The sequence below is a fragment of the Uranotaenia lowii genome, chromosome 3 (assembly GCF_029784155.1).
Source record: "Uranotaenia lowii strain MFRU-FL chromosome 3, ASM2978415v1, whole genome shotgun sequence".
NCBI lineage: Eukaryota > Metazoa > Arthropoda > Insecta > Diptera > Culicidae > Uranotaenia > Uranotaenia lowii.
In genome coordinates this window covers 232,515,100-232,535,610 of record NC_073693.1, presented here as the reverse complement: position 1 = coordinate 232,535,610, position 20,511 = coordinate 232,515,100, and the positions used below count along the sequence as shown (strand labels likewise).

At 40.0% G+C, this 20,511-nt stretch overlaps 1 protein-coding gene across 1 annotated transcript; it reads left to right on the top strand.

Annotated features, from left to right (window-relative positions):
- Positions 1–9,373: 9,373 nt before the first annotated feature.
- On the top strand, positions 9,374–14,701 carry LOC129753170 (uncharacterized). The gene has a single exon (XM_055748965.1). It carries the CDS (start codon positions 9,374–9,376, stop codon positions 14,699–14,701), a length of 5,328 nt encoding a protein of 1,775 aa, XP_055604940.1.
- The last annotated feature ends 5,810 nt before the right edge of the window (positions 14,702–20,511 follow it).

The window sequence follows — 20,511 nt, the reverse complement described above, 5'->3', positions numbered from 1 at the left end:
TCCCGTTTTTAGCTAATTGACTAACATTCGAAAAAGCTGAGCCTTGTTAAAGTTCCATCCCGAATAAATGTTTCTTATAAGCCCATTTACCCTAAAAAACACAATAAAGATGTTAGTGGGCGTCGTTTGATTTTCCCACGATGAATAATTCTTTTTCCTACTGGAGCATAACATCTATTTCGTAGTATGTCGCGTGAATCGAATGACACCTCTTCCAAAAATACAAGGTTATGAATATCCCACTTTACAGACGAAAGTTCGATAAAAAATATGTATATCATTTGTACACATTTGAATGGCACGTCTTTCCAGAATTTTCCAGCTAAATCCGTTTCCATGAAGAATTAAAGAAATGTAGGATTTATTTATTGGAGTTTAAAACTGTTTTTGGAACAACATTTTGGCTTCATCTAAAAACAACGTCGATCTATCTAAATAAAATCAATCAGCCATTGTTTTTGCTCATATGTAAACTTCGTAACTGTGCGTTTCTTTTTTCGTCTAACGTAAAATCCATCGGCTTCTTATCTCTTATTCAGTTCACAATAGTTTTGTTTAGAGTAAATTCTGGCTGGTTGAATTTTTGAGAATCCCGTATCATAATAATTGTATAATCGATGCATAACGGAATTAGCACTTGCATTCTTATGCAATACTTCGTTCCCAGTCTGGTATACTACACAAGTTGAACGTGTTTCCTACTCTCAATTAAGGAAAATTTCTCTTAATAAAAAGTCTCACTTAACATACCAATGTGGCCAGAACAAACTCGCAATCCTTTTTTAGTAACTTAGAGTTGAAATATCATTAGGGGAGGGAACAAATTTAACAAAAGCTTGACAGTTTCACAGTCTCTGTACTTATGTACCTAAGAAAAACATTCGTTGTTTCGTTCAACTGTCAAGAAATCTCAAATCGAGATTCTTAAACTTTCAACCATCCTCCTCCCAGATCGATATCAATAAGAACCATTCCAACGAAATGAATCTCGTTAAAAACGGAATGCTGTCAAAGGAAGACAGGAAAAAACCAACCCTGTGCTGAGTGTGGAAAAATGATTCCGGAGGCTGAAGACTTTATCAGGTGCTATTTTTGGTTCCACCTACGATCTATGTGTCTCTCTGATTGGAAAATACCTACACTCAGAGGAAATCTTATTATAAATTTCATAAGAGGCGTCTTATGAACCACTTTTTTGCGTCCAAAATAATTTTTCATAAGAGTCTTATGAGATTCTTTCATTTTTCATACGAAGTTCTTATGAAAAATAGAAGAAGTGGCATTGTGAAAATACAATGAACACATTTATTCCATCAGTCATTTTTTTCGTCAACATACTAAGTACTAACCTGTTGTGGAGCCACTAGTTTTGTTTTAAAAGTTAAAAGTAATTTTGTTATTTTAAAGGGTAAGTTTATTTTTTGTGAGCGTTAAATTACTTGTAAACTTATACAGGATTTTTTGTTTTCTTTCAGCATGTTCGCCGGCGGAAAGGATAAGGGGACGGGGTGCGGCGGAATGACTGTTAGAATCGGGCGTTGATGTGCTGCTCATAGTTATCATGAAGTAATATGTAACAAATAACCCAGAAAATAAATTGAATGTTTTTAACATCAATTATCTCGATATTTTTTCATTAAAGCTAACATTTTCTGTTTCCATAATGAAAAGCAACAACCTCTCATTGAAGCAGGTGTTTATCTGAAGAATTCATTCGCTTCATAAGACAATCTTATGAATTTCATAGATTTTTCTTATGGCACCACTTTATAAGAGAATCTTATGGTAGACATAATCGTATTTTTCTGAGTGTAGGTACTTTGAAACAAAACCATTTGTTGTCTATCTTACCAAGACACAGGACCAACAATCACAATCATACACATCAAGACGAGTTCATTGAGCGTTAAAATCGGATAACAGTGTATCGAGCATCATTCATAGCATTATCTTAGAAGCGGCAATGGGGGAAATTGACGAAACTGAAACAGAGATAAAATGGAATCGTACGGCATTTATTGCTGCTAAAAAAAAGTCAAAGACAAAGGCTATTAAAAGAAAAGCAAATCAGAACAGATTGCAAATCGGTAACTGGAGCGAGCGACGATTTTTGTGAGTTCAATCGCTCGATGGAACTTACTGTGATCGATTTTCATTTTTGTTGAATTTGCATAAATTAAATATAGCTCCATAACAAAAAAAAACCATCAGTTAAAATCGTAGCTTCCACAATCTCTCAAATGTAAACACTCACGTTCCAGATTGTTTCAATCTTCGAAATAAACTACAACTGAATGGAAATGAAGTGAACTATCGAATGATTATCCCATTTCCCAAAAAAACTAGAGCAACTACAGACAAAAAAATCCACTAGCCCAGACCATTCATATGAAAGAAAGAATATGAAAACCCGAGAAAAATATTCCAAAGTCAGTCATGTTGAAAGAAGGCAGAACTGCTGGCGTCTCGCTGCTGTTGCTAGACTTTGAAACTTTTCGAGAGGACCCACCAATTTGGGGCAAATAGAAAAGAATCTGTTTTTAAGCTCCAATAAGCTGAATCGGGATAAATGTTTACCCCTCCGAAATGGCGAAGGACACAAAAAAGTGGCCAAGTTGTTAACGGCGTTTTTCGTACTTGGTGTATCTTGTATCGTATTTCTTTTTGTGGGTGAGAGAGATACAGATCTTCTTTCGGGTTCTGTCTTCAACTAGTTTGGCAAAAATCATCATAAATTTAGCAAACAGCATGTTGGAAATAGGCATCCAATTCGTGAGACGTCCGTTTATGGAATTATTTTAAAAAAAACTTTAGAATAACCTTAAATGGATAATTTAATCAGTAAACAAAAAGGATGTGGAAATAATAACATTTGCTTCTCTTAAATGTATACAACGCTTCTCAACTTATCAAAGTGTTTTAGAAAATCTAACATATGGCTCAAGAACTTATGTACATTTGTAAGCATTGAGAAATGTTTTCTTTAGTCTCCATTAGTCGGAGGCAATATGGTTTATCTATGCCTGTGTAGATTGAAAGATGATTTCGCTGATGTGGTCTAGTGGATAGGCTGGCGCGAGTCTGGATTCCCAGTATCGTCAAAAAAACTTTTGGGTTCGAATCCCATAAGTTGCCGACAGGTAAGATGTGTTTCATTGCATAAATAATTAAATAACCAGAGGAAATGCATCTGGGGACAGTCTTCACGGAGCAACCAATAATACATATAAAAAGGGTGATACGGTCAAAATTTGGTCAAGGGAAAACGCGTGTAAATTGGTGAAATCGTTTATTTAAAAAATCAAATTTTTCAAGTTTAATTAGTATAAAATTCAGGAAAAATATTCAATTAGGCTTCCGCTTTTCCAAATCCGAATTGTCGGGCCTTACGCTTAACCCCTGCCATCAGGTTTTGTACAGGCACCTTGTCCACCTTCTTCGCCGCAGAAAGCCAGTTTGCCTTGAACTGCTGCTCGTCCTTAGTAGATTTTTGGTCTTCTTTAGGTTCCGCTTGACAATAGCCCAGTATTTCTCAATTGGGCGGAGCTCTGGCGTGTTGGGAGGGTTCTTGTCCTTGAGAACCACCTGCACGTTGTTGGCGGCGTACCAATCCATGGCCTTTTTACCGTAATGGCAAGATCCCAAATCCGGCCAAAACAGTACGGAACAACCGTGTTTCTTCAGGAAAGGCAGCAGACGTTTATTCATACACTCTTTCACGTAAATTTCTTGGTTGACAGTCCCGGAAGCTATGAAAATGCTGCTCTTCAAGCAACATGTACAGATGGCTTGCCAAACCAGATATTTCTTTGCGAACTTTGACAGTTTCATGTGCTTGAAAATAACTCCTGTCCCGGAAGCTGCTTGTAGTCGGCTTTGACGTAGGTTTCGTCGTCCATTACCACGTAGTCAAACTTTGTCAGCATTGTCGTGTATAGTTAGCCTCCGGGATCGCGCTTTGGCTGTTGTATTTTGTTTATCATCGCGATTTGGATTCACTACCTTCTTGCAAGTCGATAGTCCGGCTCGTTTTTTGGCTCGATGCACGGTTGTAGACGATACACCCAGCTTATTTGCGGCATCTCGGAGAGAGAGGTTAGGGTTTCGCTAGAAACTACCGGCAACTCTCTTTGTCTTCTCAGCAGCTTCCGGTTTTCGAATTCCCCCCGATCCAGATTTCCTGGCTGTCGACAAACGTTCCCCAAATACTTTAATTACATTTGTAATGGTTGATTTGGCAACTTTTAGCGATTGGCTTTGCGTGCGAGTAGCTCGGATTTTCACGATGCACGAGCAAAATTTTGATACGCTGCTCTTCTTCCTTGGACGGCATTTTGACAACTGAAGAGTGACTTCCAAAATCAAAATAGGAGCAACATTCTACACACACACCTTCAAAATGAGGGGTGTTCAGGTTTTTTAAATGCAATATTGAAAGAAATACGTTAAGTTGATATTGACCAAATTTTGACCGTATCACCCTTTACTGTGTAGATTTAAAAATGATTTCCTTGATTCCAGAAATAACACGATAATGATCACTTTGCTTTTGAAAGTTATTTGAAAGCTGAAATTTTTACATTCATTCAGCTAGAAAAATTCAGATGAGTTTAAAATAGAACTACATATTAAGTATGGTCACAGAGAACAGACGTACAAGCTAGCCCACGGAACTTGTGTGAAATTTCCAACGATGGTTTTGAACCAATTGTTGTTCTTTTGACTGGGCTACCAGATTTCTCCAAACACACCAAAGAGAACTGTCAAAATCAAACTAAGAAAAAAAACAAAACTTAGGTCAGTTTTGAACAGGTCGTATTAACTGTTTGGCATGTTTCAAGAAAATTTCAGTTAAAGTTTCGTAACACTTCCGTGCGGTTGCATAATGCAAAAATATCTTAAAAGTTAATCGCTATTTCCTTCAAGCTAGATAAGTGATACTTGAAAGTAAATCTAAGTAATCAAAAATCTAAGAATGAATAAAAGTTTATCGACTTTATCGAGTTTATTGACTTTTTTCGGTGATTGATAATTGAAACAATTCTTTTACGTTACGTTTCGAATTTACGTTACGTTTCGGGTTACTCTGGGGGACATCTGATGATGGGTGAAGAAAAGTAACCCGAAACGTTACATAAATTTAAAAAAAAAGTTGTTTTTTCTCGAGTTAAAAGTAACTCTTATTGCATTTATAAAGCAATAATTAAACTCGTCTATTTTAGACGCCTTTTCGAAAACTGGGCACTTGAAAATTTGATTTGTAACTTTTGAACGGCGCAATAGATGGAACCATTTCAAATTTTCAACGTCTTTTTTAAATGTTAGCATTTGAAACTTTACACACTTTTTGAAGATTTTTTGTTCGAGCTTGTACGTCTGTTCTCTGTGATATGATCTCTTAGTATGGTGTTTGTTTATTTTTAGGTTTTCTTTTACTGTTAGATTAGATCTATATGTTTTCAGGAAAAATTTCAAATCATTTAAAGCTTATTTGAATTTCAAGAGTTCATTTATTTTCCTAATGGAGGCTTGACAAAATCTATGAAACTTTGTTATCTGGTGTACTCGCATACAGTTCGAAAGATCTTCAGGAGACAAGAAAAAGTCACTAAGGCCAAAAAATTACCGTGAGAAAAAATAAGATAAACAATGAAGTACTAACATTTTCAGCATGTCAGGTAGCAAAACATGGAAAAATTGAATACTTATGCCTTCTGGGATGAACTTGAAAATAAATTTTCTACGTTTTACATTATAGACATTGAAGTTTTCGGCAACATTGTTCAATTTTACAAGGTCATACTTTTGGTATGAAATTTATTGCCGAGGGGTCCACTGATAGCGAGATTAAAATGTCAACTGTTTTGTTCATTAAATAAGGGCTTTGACGTCTTCTGTTTTTCTTGTGAAAATATGTAAATAAGTCGAATATCTTAAAGTCCTATTACATTACCCTCAGGATTTACAGTGAAAGTTAAACAAATACCTATAGAAAAAAAGTCAATTTAATCTGAAACATTGTACATTGGATGAAACGGTTTTCAGTCTTCGGAACAAAGTTGGAACAAGCTAAGGTCTACAATTGCTTCATACATTATGATGATTTTGAAAGTTTCTGAAGCCCTTTAGAAAGCATTAAATGTATTACAGGGTCCGGCAATTGAACTGCTACATCACTTCAACAGTAATAATTTCATTGCACACGAAACAGTATTTAACGACCCCTCGTCGCTTTGTTTACATTAGGTCTTAGCTATCATTGGATGTAAGTGTTCCTAGCTGGCAAACGGCAGAAGCACATAGTTCGTGAGCTCTCCGATATGTGTAAGTGTGTGCAGAAGTTTTGTATATCGTACAGTTAAAAGATACCTGGAGACCGGAACTGCCAAAAACGGTATGGTGGGGGACGCCGACCTACTGTTGTGACACTTGCCATGGCGAAGATCGTCAAGAAGCGCCTTAAGAGAAATCCTCGTCGTAGTGCCACTAAATTGATAGAGGATGCCAACATATCGGATCGAAGTTTCCGTCGGATCCTCAAAGATAAACTTCAGACCAAGCCCTACAAGATCCAAAAGGTTCAAGACCTTACGGTGAAGCAGAAACAAGAACGGGTAAAAAAAAAAAGCGAAGGCGCTGCCGAAGAGGGCCGTGGAAGTAAAGTTGAAAAATATCGTGTTTACCGACGAGAGACTCTTCACCGTTCGTGAATAAGCGGGACGACAAAGTTTGGTTGCCAGACAGATCACGAAGCCATGCCGACTTGCTGACCCGGCAACAGAAACCAGCATCAGTGATGGTTTGGGCCGGAATCATCCGTGATGGCCGGACTCCGCTGGTTTTTGTCCCTGAAGGAGTGAAGATCAACCAAAATACATATCAGGAACTAGTTCTAAAGAATGTCGTCGAACCGTGGGCACGTCGACATTTTGGTTCCAGGGATTGGGTTTTCCAACAGGACTCGGCGCCGACTCACGAAGCGAAGAAAATCCATCTTTGGATTGCGCAACATTTTCCAGGGTTCATTTCGAGCTCCGAGTGGCCGGCGAGTTCGCCAGACCTGAACCAGATGGACTTCGCTGTTTGAAGTATGTTGGAGGCCGATGTCTGCTCTAAGAAACATGAAGGTGTGGAGGTCCTGAAGCGACATGTCGTCGCAGCCTGGGATAAAATTCCACAAGAAAACCTGCGATGCGTTCCTCGACCGTCTGCGGCGAGTGGTTAAACTCAAGGGCAAACAAGTCGAACTTTACCAGTGAATTTTGAAAAAGTAATTTGTTTTCAAGAGAAATTGAATGAATGTCTGCGAGTAAGCAACCCTAGATACGCCAATGTATAACTGCAAATTCGTCATCCCCTCTGTTTGGTCTGTTGGCTGCTGTGCTGCTACCGATGCTAGCCACTATACGCATTGAAGAGAGTGGAGATCAGACGTCGCAGTCGACCGCCGACGCCGACCGGTGGGTTGGTGAGAGCGAAATGAGTATAAGCACGAAAACCGATCAACTATGTCGCGCCGATGAGAAAACATCGCACATCGGTCTGGCGTCGTCTTCAGTGGGAGTGATCGTCAGTTGCAACCAGATACCCGCACGCGATCGGAGGTTTTTCCTCACGCGAAGTCTAACTTTTTGTCAGTAGTTTAAGTGTTTTTTAATGTTAATTTATTGTAATAGATGTTGATTGTTTAGTGTACCTTCATGTGTTCTATGTGATATTGATGACCCCAAAGATCTAAGAGGAATACCCCACTTTGAGAAGCCACCGAAATCAGCAGCCACAAATTGCAGACAATAGCCGGGTAAGATCTTCCTGTCCGCCCTCCCCCATCGGTGTTGGGACGCCCGAACGAGAAGGCGCTGTCGAAGGCGGGATTAAACACCGCAGGTTGAAAGTTTTGGACGCCCAACATTATGGTCCTTCGAGCCGGATGAGGGCCACTTAACGAACGTAAAATCCGGATTCGCCATTGCCTTGGAAAAGTGTCCGTGAGGCCATTGTTCCCGGGTAGAAAATCCGCCATTTCGGAAGCCCGGCTGGAACAATCAACCCTTTGTGCTTCATCGATGGGCTTGGCTTGGGTAGCGCCATCGTGATTGCACATATTGTTGGCCTGGAATTTGGTGCTGGTGCTGCTGGTTGGCCATTGGATATACGCGCTAGGACATCGGTGCATGTACGGTGTCGATACGATTCCGAAGAGGTCGGGCCACTTGGCGATTGGAACATCGCCAACTTGGACGGTATACTGGTAGTAGCACGGCGATTGGAACATCGCCGCCCCCTCCCCACCACTTGGCCCGGATTTGGAACTGGTTGCAACTGGGAGAACTTGTGCGCACATAATCGGATCGTGTAAGTGAATGGAAAAATATCACTTTCTGTTTTTTTTTAAATACAGAATTTTATAAGATTTTAATACTTTTCCAACATTTTTAACCACTGCATCCCTGTCGTCATTGGCTGGAGGCCTTTGACTCTATTTTAAAAGTTGTGTCTGTTGGAATTGGAGACATTTGTGTCCTAGTTGGTCGGACTTGGTTCGCTGGTTGTTCAGAAGGTCTGAACGAACCTTTTATTGTCACCACTATCCTGATTGTAGTTGTCTGTGCATTTGGTAGCACCTACAAGATTCCAACTTCTGCCACTTAAATGGTTTATGATTGGTAAGCTTCTCAAGATTTATGAATTGGAGTTACTTAATGGTGATTACGAGAGAGAAAGGGTTTCATTGTTGGTAAAGCTTATCAAATATACGGTCGCTTGATTGATAGTGGACCGAGTTTAAATAAAGGTTATTAGAAGTGGTGAATAACTTCATTTTGGAAATCATAATTGATTGGAGGATCGCAATTTAAATAATCGGTTTATTGAATGATATTATTATTACCGGTGGATATTTGAGTCGTATTGTGAACTGCTACACTTTATTGAGTTGAATTTCAACAGCTTTTGAATGGTTTTGAGTCAGAATTTGACTGTGACGGTACGTATTTAATCTAAAATCAATGTGTGATGATAAAGTGGATCCAAATCTGATTAGGCAGAAAAGGTCTCGAGTCAGAGGTCATTGATGGTGACACTTTTGAGTCTGTATTGATTGCCTTGCGTTTGAATTGTGCCAATTTAATATCGTCAGTGAGTGTTTCAATCAGAAGCAGCTTTTAAACGTCAGTATTGGATTCTGAGGTGAATCGGGTAGTCACTTATTGAATCGATTTTGAAGTAGAATCGGATTGCTTCGGAATTTAAATTGTATTCATTCAGAATCTGAATAGTCTGTCATTGAGTCGATTCAGAGGTTGAATCGGATTGAGCCTGAATCGAAATTGAGCTGAATTTAAATTCGATTGTTTAATTTTCAATAGAAATCATGCCTAGCACAAAGAAACCATCAGTTTCGACCGTGGCTCCTAGCCTGAAGGTTTTGAACATGCGATTTAAACAGATTCAGTCCTCGTTTAGTGACATTTGGCGTTTTGTTGAAACATTTCAAGAAGATTCCTCGTCGATTCAAATTGAGATTCGTCTGGAGGAAATTGATAACCTGTGGGAGAAACTGAATGATACTTTGATTGAAATTCAATCTCATGATGATTTTGACTTAGACGAAACTTATTTCGAGCGTGAAAGGGTCACGTTTAGCGAAAAATATTACCATTCAAAGGCCTTTCTTATGGAAAAACTTAAGGAACGGACTCAATTATCGGATTTGAGTAGTACAGTTAGGGTGAATGACTCGGTAATGCAACCAACTCTTGATCACGTTCGACTTCCTCAGATCAAACTTCAAACGTTTAATGGGAATATTGAAGAATGGTTAAGTTTTCGGGATTTATACATGTCTCTCATTCATTGGAAGACTGATTTACCGGAAGTGGAAAAGTTTCACTATCTTAAAGGTTGTTTGCAAGGTGAACCAAAAGCTCTAATTGACCCTATCAAGATCACGAAGACCAACTACCAAATCGCCTGGGATTTGTTGCTGAAGAGATACAACAACAGTAAGCTCTTCCGGAAAAGACAAGTTCAAGGTCTGTTTCAGCTCCCCTCTTTGACAAAGGAATCCGTCAGTGATCTGCAAGTTCTCTTGGAAGGGTTCGAGAGAATTGTGCAGACGTTAGATCAGATCATACAACCCGAAGAATACAAGGATCTTCTTCTGGTCCACCTTCTCTCCTCGCGTCTCGATCCTGCGACACGCAGAGGATGGGAAGAAAGTTCTGCCGCCAAGGACCAAGATGTTGTACAAGATTTGACGGAGTTTCTTCGCAGGCGTGTGCGAGTTTTAGAATCATTGCCGGTTAAGGTTGTAGAGCCCAAGGTAGTTCAGCCACAACAAGTCCCAAGGTTTAAGCATTCTACTAGGGGTAGCTTCAGTTCATTCCAATCGTCTGGTAGAGCGTGCGTTGCTTGTCAAGCGGATCATCCATTATTTCAATGCCAGGCTTTTCAGCGCATGAAGATCGAGGATAGAGAAGGGTTGCTACGAAGTCATTCGCTATGCAGAAATTGCTTCAGCAGGAGCCATAGGGCAAAAGAATGTAAATCGAGGTATTCTTGTCGCCATTGTAAGGGTCGTCACCATAGTTTGGTTTGTTTTAGGTCGGACAAGGAGGAATCTAGAGGTTCTAGATTTCGAAAGGGTACAGAGGAATCGAAACCCCAAGAACAACAGTTGGTATCAGCTCCTCAAGTAACGAACCTGGCAGCTACAGATCTCCTGTCCTCTAATGCTGCGCCTCAACGCTCGTCGCAGGTTCTCTTGGCCACAGCAGTAGTTATTTTAGAAGATGATTATGGTAATCAATACCCAGCTAGAGCTCTTCTAGATTCTGGCTCGGAGAGCAATCTGCTTACGGAGCGAATGAGCCAACGGTTGAAAACCACAAGAGAAAGGGTAGAAATCTGCGTTATAGGAATAGGTCAGGCAGCAACGAAGGTCAAGCAGAGAATTCATGCCACGGTTCGATCACGAGTTTCAGAGTTTTCGCGAGCTATGAGCTTTCTTGTCCTACCCAAGGTGACGGTTAATTTGCCCACAACAACGGTACAAACAAAAGGCTGGAGATTTCCAGATGGTATTCAGTTGGCGGACCCTTCGTTTTCGGTGTCTAGTGAGGTGGACATTGTTTTAGGAATCGAATCATTCTTCGATTTCTTCCATACAGGAGAAAAGATCGATTTGGGCGATCAACTTCCTTCACTGAATCATTCAGTGTTTGGTTGGGTAGTCTGCGGAGGTTTGCCGATCCCACGGCAAGCCATACAAGTAATCTCGAATGCTTCGATTACTGAAGATCCTCTGGAAGCCATGATGGCTCGATTTTGGTCCTGTGAGGAGGTCGAGTCAACCAATATTCTTTCACCAGAGGAAGCCAGATGCGAGAGCTTATTCTCGAAAACTGTGAAACGCGAGTCCGACGGAAGGTACACAGTTGCTCTACCGCGAAATGATAGTATTATTGACCGATTGGGGGAATCGCAGGAGATCGCTATGCGGCGATTTCTGGCAACGGAACGGAGACTTTCTAGGGACGAAAACCTTAGGAAGCAATACGAGGAGTTCATGGAGGAATATGTTCATTTGGGTCACATGCAAAAGATAGTTGAGTTGAAAGATGAGTCATGTCAGAAATTAGTTATCAAGCGTTGTTTTTTGCCACACCATCCAGTTGTTAAAGAGGCCAGTACCACTACAAAGGTCAGGGTTGTTTTTGACGCCTCTTGTAAAACTTCAAGTGGAGTATCGTTAAACGATGGGCTCTTGAATGGCCCTGTTATTCAGGATGACTTACGCTCGATTATCCTCCGTTGTCGAACCAAACAGGTTATGGTTGTTGCCGACATTGAGAAAATGTTCAGGCAAATCAATATCGCTGAAGATGATCGTCCTCTCCAATCCATTTTGTGGCGATCATCTCCCAAGGAAGAAATATCGATCTATGAACTGCGAACAGTCACCTACGGAACCAAACCAGCTCCATTTCTAGCCACTAGAACGTTACAACAGTTAGCCACGGATGGGAAAGAGGTATTTCCACTTGCAGCAAGGGCTGTTTTGAATGACACCTACATGGATGATGTCATCACAGGGTCAGATACCGTGGAAGAAGCGAGTGAGCTGCAAGTTCAGCTTGATGCGTTGATGAGTTCTGGTGGGTTTCGTTTGAGAAAATACGCCTCAAACAGCCCTGATGTGTTGAAGAACGTTTCTGAAGACAATTTGGCCATCAAATGTCCGGAAGGTATAAACCTGGATCCTGATCCATCGGTCAAGACTTTAGGTTTGACATGGATGCCCACATCAGATGTTTTCAGCTTTCAATTCAGTATTCCGGCCATAGAATCTATTGAACCATTAACTAAAAGGCGAATACTGTCCGTTATTGCTATGCTTTTCGATCCCCTGGGGCTCATTGGAGCCGTAATTGCTACTGCTAAGATTTTTATGCAGAAAATTTGGATGTTGAGGGATGCTAAAGATCAACGACTGGGCTGGGATGAACCGGTACCGTTGATGATTGATGAAGCTTGGAGAAAATACCACCAGCAACTCAGTTCGCTCAATGAGATCCGAATAAATCGATGCGTTATAATTTCTAACCCTGTTCTGCTTGAGATCCATTGTTTTTCTGATGCGTCAGAGAAGGCGTACGGAGCTTGTGTGTACATCCGCAGCCAGAACTCCCAAGGTCAACGGAAAGCAACCCTCCTTACATCAAAGTCACGCGTAGCACCGTTGAAGTCGCAAAGTATTCCTAGACTAGAGTTGTGTGGAGCATTGCTTGGGGCTCAGCTGGTAGTCAATGTGAAAAAGGCCCTCAAGGGCGAAGTCTCGACATTCTTTTGGACCGACTCCACATGTGTTCTACGCTGGCTTTCCTCTACGCCGTCAACCTGGACTACTTTCGTGGCCAACAGGGTGAGCAAAATTCAAACCATGATCGAAGGGTGTCAATGGAACCATGTAGCAGGAAAGCAGAACCCCGCGGACTTAATCTCTCGTGGTATTCTACCCGAGGAGATAGTTGACAACGAGTTTTGGTGGAATGGTCCACAATGGTTAGTTGAAAGCATGGAGAGCTGGCCAATCGCCTCGGTCAGCATGCTTGAAGAAGAAGGAGAAGACGAAAGGAGACACAAAAAGGTAGCTGCAACAACCTCGGTTAGCCGAGAGTTCAACAATTGGTTTATTTCCCACTTTTCCGACTATACGAAACTTATCCGTTCCACTGCTATTTGGATTCGCTTGATTCGAGTTCTTAGAAAGTCAAAAGAAGGTCCAACTTCTGGGTTTCTAAAAGCGACAGAGTTGTCAGAGGCAGAAATGGTTATGGTACGCCTAGTTCAGCGAGAATGCTTCCAGGATGAGCTGAAGTCATGCTCAAGGGGGGAAACGGTTCCCAGAAAATCACCATTGCGTTGGTTTAACCCTTTTATTCAGAATGGCATCATTAAGGTCGGCGGTAGGCTGATGCATTCTCAGGAATCCGAAGATTTTAAACACCCCATGGTTCTACCCGCGAATCATAATTTCACCAAGCTACTTTTCGAATCATACCACAAAAAATTGCTGCGTGCTGGACCTCAGCTAACTCTCTGCGCTGTCAGACAGCGGTTTTGGCCTCTGGGAGGAAGGAGCGTGATTAGAAATGTAATTCACAAATGCATAAAATGCTTTAGAGTGCGCCCTAAGCCTATGGAGCAATTCATGGGAGACTTGCCTGCTGCACGAGTTAGAGAATCACGCCCATTCACTAAAACCGGGGTTGATTATTTTGGCCCGGTTTATCTACGCCATGCGCCTCGTAAGCCTTCGGTTAAAGCTTATGTAGCGGTGTTTATTTGTTTCGCGACGAAGGCAGTGCACCTAGAATTGGTAACTGACCTTACAACAGATCGGTTTCTACAGGCACTTAGAAGATTCATAGGACGTTGGGGAAAGGTTTCAGATATTTACTCTGATAACGGAACCAACTTCATTGGTGCTAGAAACTACCTGCATGATTTGATGAAGCTACTGAGATCCAAGGAACATCATGAACTAATTTCTAAATACTGTGCAAACGATGGAATCCAGTGGCATTTAAATCCTCCTCGAGCGCCTCATTTTGGTGGCCTATGGGAGGCGGCAGTAAAATCTGCAAAACACCACATAATTAGGGTCATTGGTGACCACCCCCTGTCCTTTGAGGACATGCAAACGTTGTTGGTTCAGGTGGAGGCTTGTCTTAATTCGAGGCCTATTACACAGCAATCAGATGATCCGAATGATTTGGAACCCCTTACACCGGCACACTTTTGGTTGGGGTCTTCCTTGCAGGCGCTTCCAGAACGTGACTTGTCGAACATACCTGTTAATAGGCTCGATAAGACACAGCTGATCCAACAAAAGGTCCAACAAATTTGGAATCGGTGGCGAAAAGAATATCTTTCGCAGCTGCAAGCTAGAACGAAAAGGTGGAATAAAAATGTCAACATTGAGATCGGCAGATTGGTAGTCATCTGCGATGACAATGTTCCTCCGATACATTGGAAGATGGGTCGCATTTCAGAAGTACACCCTGGTCAAGATGGCATTGTACGAGTTGTAACACTTAAGACAAGCAATGGGTACAAAACTCGTGCGGTGGAAAGAATTTGTTTTTTGCCAATTGAACCTGAGTCAGATATGAAATATGATACTGTGCAAGCATAAACCACCCATCCTTACTCCCATCCCCCATCCCACTTATCATCACCACGGAAGAGTTTTTTTCTCTATTTTGCAGAAATCGTGCTATTTCTGGGCGGGCCAGGATGTCTGCGAGTAAGCAACCCTAGATACGCCAATGTATAACTGCAAATTCGTCATCCCCTCTGTTTGGTCTGTTGGCTGCTGTGCTGCTACCGATGCTAGCCACTATACGCATTGAAGAGAGTGGAGATCAGACGTCGCAGTCGACCGCCGACGCCGACCGGTGGGTTGGTGAGAGCGAAATGAGTATAAGCACGAAAACCGATCAACTATGTCGCGCCGATGAGAAAACATCGCACATCGGTCTGGCGTCGTCTTCAGTGGGAGTGATCGTCAGTTGCAACCAGATACCCGCACGCGATCGGAGGTTTTTCCTCACGCGAAGTCTAACTTTTTGTCAGTAGTTTAAGTGTTTTTTAATGTTAATTTATTGTAATAGATGTTGATTGTTTAGTGTACCTTCATGTGTTCTATGTGATATTGATGACCCCAAAGATCTAAGAGGAATACCCCACTTTGAGAAGCCACCGAAATCAGCAGCCACAAATTGCAGACAATAGCCGGGTAAGATCTTCCTGTCCGCCCTCCCCCATCGGTGTTGGGACGCCCGAACGAGAAGGCGCTGTCGAAGGCGGGATTAAACACCGCAGGTTGAAAGTTTTGGACGCCCAACAATGAATTTGAAATAAATAGTTATTGTTTTGATCAATTTATATGTTTATTTCAATGTAGCACTTCAATTTCCGGACCCTGTAAAGTCAAGGTTGCGAAATCTCATGAGAATGTGATAAGTCTTACATCTTGTTCAGTAGGTTGAAAACATGCAGTTTATGAATTGTACTTCTCACAGTAATGATCTTTTACATCTATAAAAAGGTTGAGTCATTTTTTTTGCATTTTCACTATGGACAAAGAATCACAAATATCAAAATGCCCTAGAGCAAAACATTTTTATAAAACACAATGATTTCCAGGAAATCATTTTGAATTACTCATCCTGTGATGATATTCAATATTCATGAAAAATTTTTCCTTGAAAAGAGTATAATCTATTGAAATGGCCCTTTTTTCGCCAATATGACAAAATTGATCATACCCAACCTAGTTGACCTTTTTGAGATGATCTAGATGAATTTGGGAAGCTCAAATATTTTTTTAGAACATTGTTTCCTTCTACGGTTGTTCCGAATCTTTTGTGGTGTGGTTTTGAAAAATGCAGCATGTTCGCAAATCGTCTTATTTCGAAAAAATCGTTAAAAATAAAATTATTCGAAAAAAAAATCGTTTGGAAAGAGAATCCAATGTAGTAGAAACAAAGGTACCTTATGACGACACGGCTTTGATCAATCACTTTGTTAAAAGAACCAATTGGTATCAAAAAGCAGTGATTTAATTTTAATGTATCCATATATTCTACAATGAATAAAAATGTGCATAAGTATATAAAGACAAAAATATGGATGTTTGAAGTTTGATCCAAATAAATATGAATATAAGAGGAATTGATAATCCTTAATAATTCCAAATGTATGTATCTTACACACTTTTACTGCTCTTGAGAACTTAAATGAACTAGGGAGATTTTATGACTGTGATCATAATAAAGTTCAAGAAAATTTGCTCTTTTTATGTTAACAGCCGCTAAAATACAAAAAAAAATCTGAAATATGTGAGTAAAGATAAGATTATCTTTCTTACTCAACCCTTAAAAAATTGAATAGAATTTCGTTTTTAATATTTCTCATAGCAAAGCAAGCAAAGTTGTTTATTATATTTTAAAAGCCTGATTTATTTAAAATTCAAATCCAAATCCCATTGTATTTGTAATCAGTGACTATTCATCATCTTATAAGTACTAACAGTTTTTCAATTTAGTTATTTGCGAATAAAGGGTAATACGGTCAAAATTTGGCCAATATCAACTTGACGTATTTCTTTCAATTTTGCATTTAAAAAACCTGAACACCCCTCATTTTGAAGGTGTGTGAGTGTAGAATGTTGCTCCTATTTTGATCTTGGAATTCACTCTTCAGTTGTCAAAATGCCGTCCAAGGAAGAAGAGCAGCGTATCAAAATTTTGCTCTCGCATCGCGAAAATCCAAGCTACTTGCACACAAAGCTGGCAAAATCGCTCAAAGTTGCCAAATCAACCGTTACAAATGTAATTAAAGTGTTTGGAGATCGTTTTTCGACAGCCAGGAAGTCTGGATCGGGGCTGAATCGGAAACCAAAAGCCGCTGAGACAACAAAGAGAGTTGCAGGTAGTTTCAAGCGAAACAACAAATCGCGATGATAAACAAAATACGACGGCCAAAGCGCGATCCCGGAGGCTGTACACGACGATGCTGACGAAGTTTGACTGCGTGGTAATGGACGACGAAACCTACGTCAAAGCCGACTACAAGCAGCTTCCGGGACAGGAGTTTTATACGGCAAAAGGAAGGGGAAAGGTAGCAGATATTTTCAAGCACATGAAACTGTCAAAGTTCGCGAAGAAATATCTGTTTTGCCATCTGTACCTGTAGCTTGAAAAACAGCATTTTCCGGGACTGTCAACCAAGAAATTTACGTGAAAGAGTAGTTGAATATACCTCTGCTGCCTTTCCTGAAGAAACACGGTTGTTCCGTACTGTTTTGGCCGGATTTGGCCATGGAGGTAAAAAGGCCATGGAGTGGTACGCCGCCAATAACGTGCAGGTAGTTCCCAAGGACAAGAACCCTCCCAACACGCCAGAGCTCCGCCCAATTGAGAAATACCGAGCTATTGTCAAGCGGAACCTAAAGTAGACCAAAAAAACTGCTAAAGACGAGCAGCAGTTCAAGGCAAACTGGCTTTCTGCGGCGAAGAAGGTGGACAAGGCGGCTGTACAAAATCTGATGGCAGGGGTTAAGCGTAAGGCCCGGCAATTCGGATTTGAAAAGCGGAAGCCTAACTGAATATTTTTCCTGAATTTTATACTAATTAAACTTGAAAAAGAAATTTAATTTGATTTTTAAATAAACGATTTCACCGATTTACACGCGTTTTCCCTTGACCAAATTTTGACCGTATCACCATTTATGACGGTTTCACCAGCTTTAATCCTTAGGATTGAAAACATTTGTAATTAGGTACAGCTTGTTTAGTAAAATTCGTAACAATGCTCAGTGCTCATGGAATATATGAAAAAATGATATCAATTTTCGTAATTTAGTTATTGTTAAAGTTTCAGGAAATAATTTAATTTTAAAATAAAAGTTAAACGGTTGGATATTTAGCAAAGATAATTTGGTTATATAATTTAAATATAAGCTTCAATTTGCCCGAGAAATACACAGCGAAAGTTTAACACAACTTGAACTCGAAAACTGTTTTAACCAGTGTTCTAGCTTTTCCAGAAACAAGCTACCAGGGTTTTACAAAAAATGGATTAATTTTGAGAAAAAAGCCATGCAGGGGTTTTCCATACCTGTTCCGAACGCACAAATGATGAAATGAACGTAATGTTCCTTACACCTGGGGGCCACTAAAGATGGTCACGCGGTGAATGCCGTTTCATATCCATAACACGTTCAGCATGAAATTTCGTTCAAATAGTCGGGGGTGCTAACAATCCGTGCCGTTTCGTTTCCCACATTCTGGATAATTTTAAAATTAAAAACATTTCAACTTACTTTGTGCATAAAAAAACGACCAACCGATATAAGGACTATTGTATCAGTTTATGTCACGGTGGTTTAATTGAAAATTGAACTGTGCTTGGTGCTTACTTCTTAGAATGCTTGTTCACATTTGATTGACATTCGAAACCAATTATGAATACTCAATCCCATTTTTTTCAACCGATATCTGATTAGAAACATAATCGAACAAAAACGAGCAAATTCCTTATTCGGAATGACGTATCATAAATTCACTCGTACGGTGTACTTCCTTTGATCAGCATGAAAGATTTCATTATGACCTGGCGCCCGGCTTATGTATAGGGTTTACGGTTTCATTCCACTCAAATTTGATACGAGCACTTAGTGACTTCCTAAAATGGTTCTGCGTCACGGCTTCGAAAGGGCTCATTTAAAAAAGACACCTTCCCAAACACCTCAATCAGTTCTGGGATATCTGTCAATGGGGTCTGTCAATTTTAAGGGCCAGAAAATTGATGCAAGGGCATTTTTGGGGATAGCAGCGAAGGCGAGTGTTAGTTAATTGATTGAACAACGACGGCGGACGGCGAAAAAAAGGGCTGTAAATGATTGAGATTGACTTATGAGGACTACCTTTCATGGTTAATCTAGGTCGAGGTCAGTTCGGTCGGACAGATGAAGGTGTATCAGCGAAGATCAATAAAATTAATGCATTTGTTTGGATTTCTCAGAAGATCGAGATCAAAGATGAATTATTGGTAGAAAAAGCTAAAAGGTCGATAATCATTGTGTAATATTTCATGTCTTGAAAAAAAGAATATATTTTCTTTTTCGTTCCTTAGAAAAAATTTTAAATTTTACGGTTCTTTGCCAACTTCAGCACAGAAATATCTTTTCCAAAATCCAAATTAACGGTGATGTATGTAACGGCAAGGTTGAGAAGAGGATTTGTTTTCCATGCATCACCACATGAGCAGCATGAGGGATGCAGTAGGGTGATTCCTGGTTATAAAATTTTAAAGTTCGATTTTTTTATTTTTCAAACATAATCAAATTTGACATATCTACATAGATATGATTTTTGATAAAGTTTTGGAAACCTAATTCTGGAGTTTATTTAAATATTTATTGTTTTAGTTTTCCTTTTTGATTGCTGATTAACCAAATAACTTTTCAATCTTTGGAAAAAGTGCATGAGAACTATTTTCGTCTTTGAAGCAACAACTGTTAGAATAAACAACATTAATATGCAATTTCTGCTCTCTGACTGGATCCATTAAATTAAATCAAATCAATCAAGGTAAAATTTTTCCCAAAGGTTCAAAAGGTCATAGTCGTTTCCATCTGTTGCATAACTCAACACAATTATGTATCACCCTATCGAGCTGCCTTAAGCCGGGACAGAGGCAGCTTGCAGTTCATTGCATCCGACGTGCAACATTGGCTGCATAAGGTTCGCACATTTGCGACAACAACGAGCAAAATCCCTAGCCTTATGCATGCGATGGCTGCCAGGCTGATAATCCATTAATGCTTTCCTCCGAGCATCTTCAGCCGCAGTTGTTAATTTATTGAATAAATCAACTATTACTAGACTGGAGAAGATTAACAAGCTATGAAGCTAATGTCTTTGTTCCAAGATGCACCCTCTACTTGCTTACAGGATTGGCACAAACGGAGAGCGAAGGGAAATGCTTAGTGAACCCAGTAAATGCTTATCGGCTGTTTAAACAGTTTATTGAAGGACTAAGTTGAGTGAGTAGAGCAAGTCAGGTCAGATATATTTTGATTATGAATGATTTTATTTCCTAAAGTCGAAAAGCAACTGTTCTTTTCTTAAAAAGTGTTCAATATTTCCATGTCAATCTAATGACCCTTCAAAAATACTTAGATATTGATATTTTATTGTTTGAAGCATTATGACAACTATGACAAATCCTAAAATCGCGGGACTGTTTTTCTGTCAAATGCAGCTCTTTCAGCTCCCGATTAGCTAAAGATGATTTAAGTTGTGGACCAGAACCAAACACAATGAAACAAAATTATGTTGTAAGTATTTTCTAGGATAAATTAATAAACCGCAATTTTTGCTTTGCCCTCGAGTTGGGTGAATGGGGACAGTTTTAATTGAGAAACTTGATAAAACT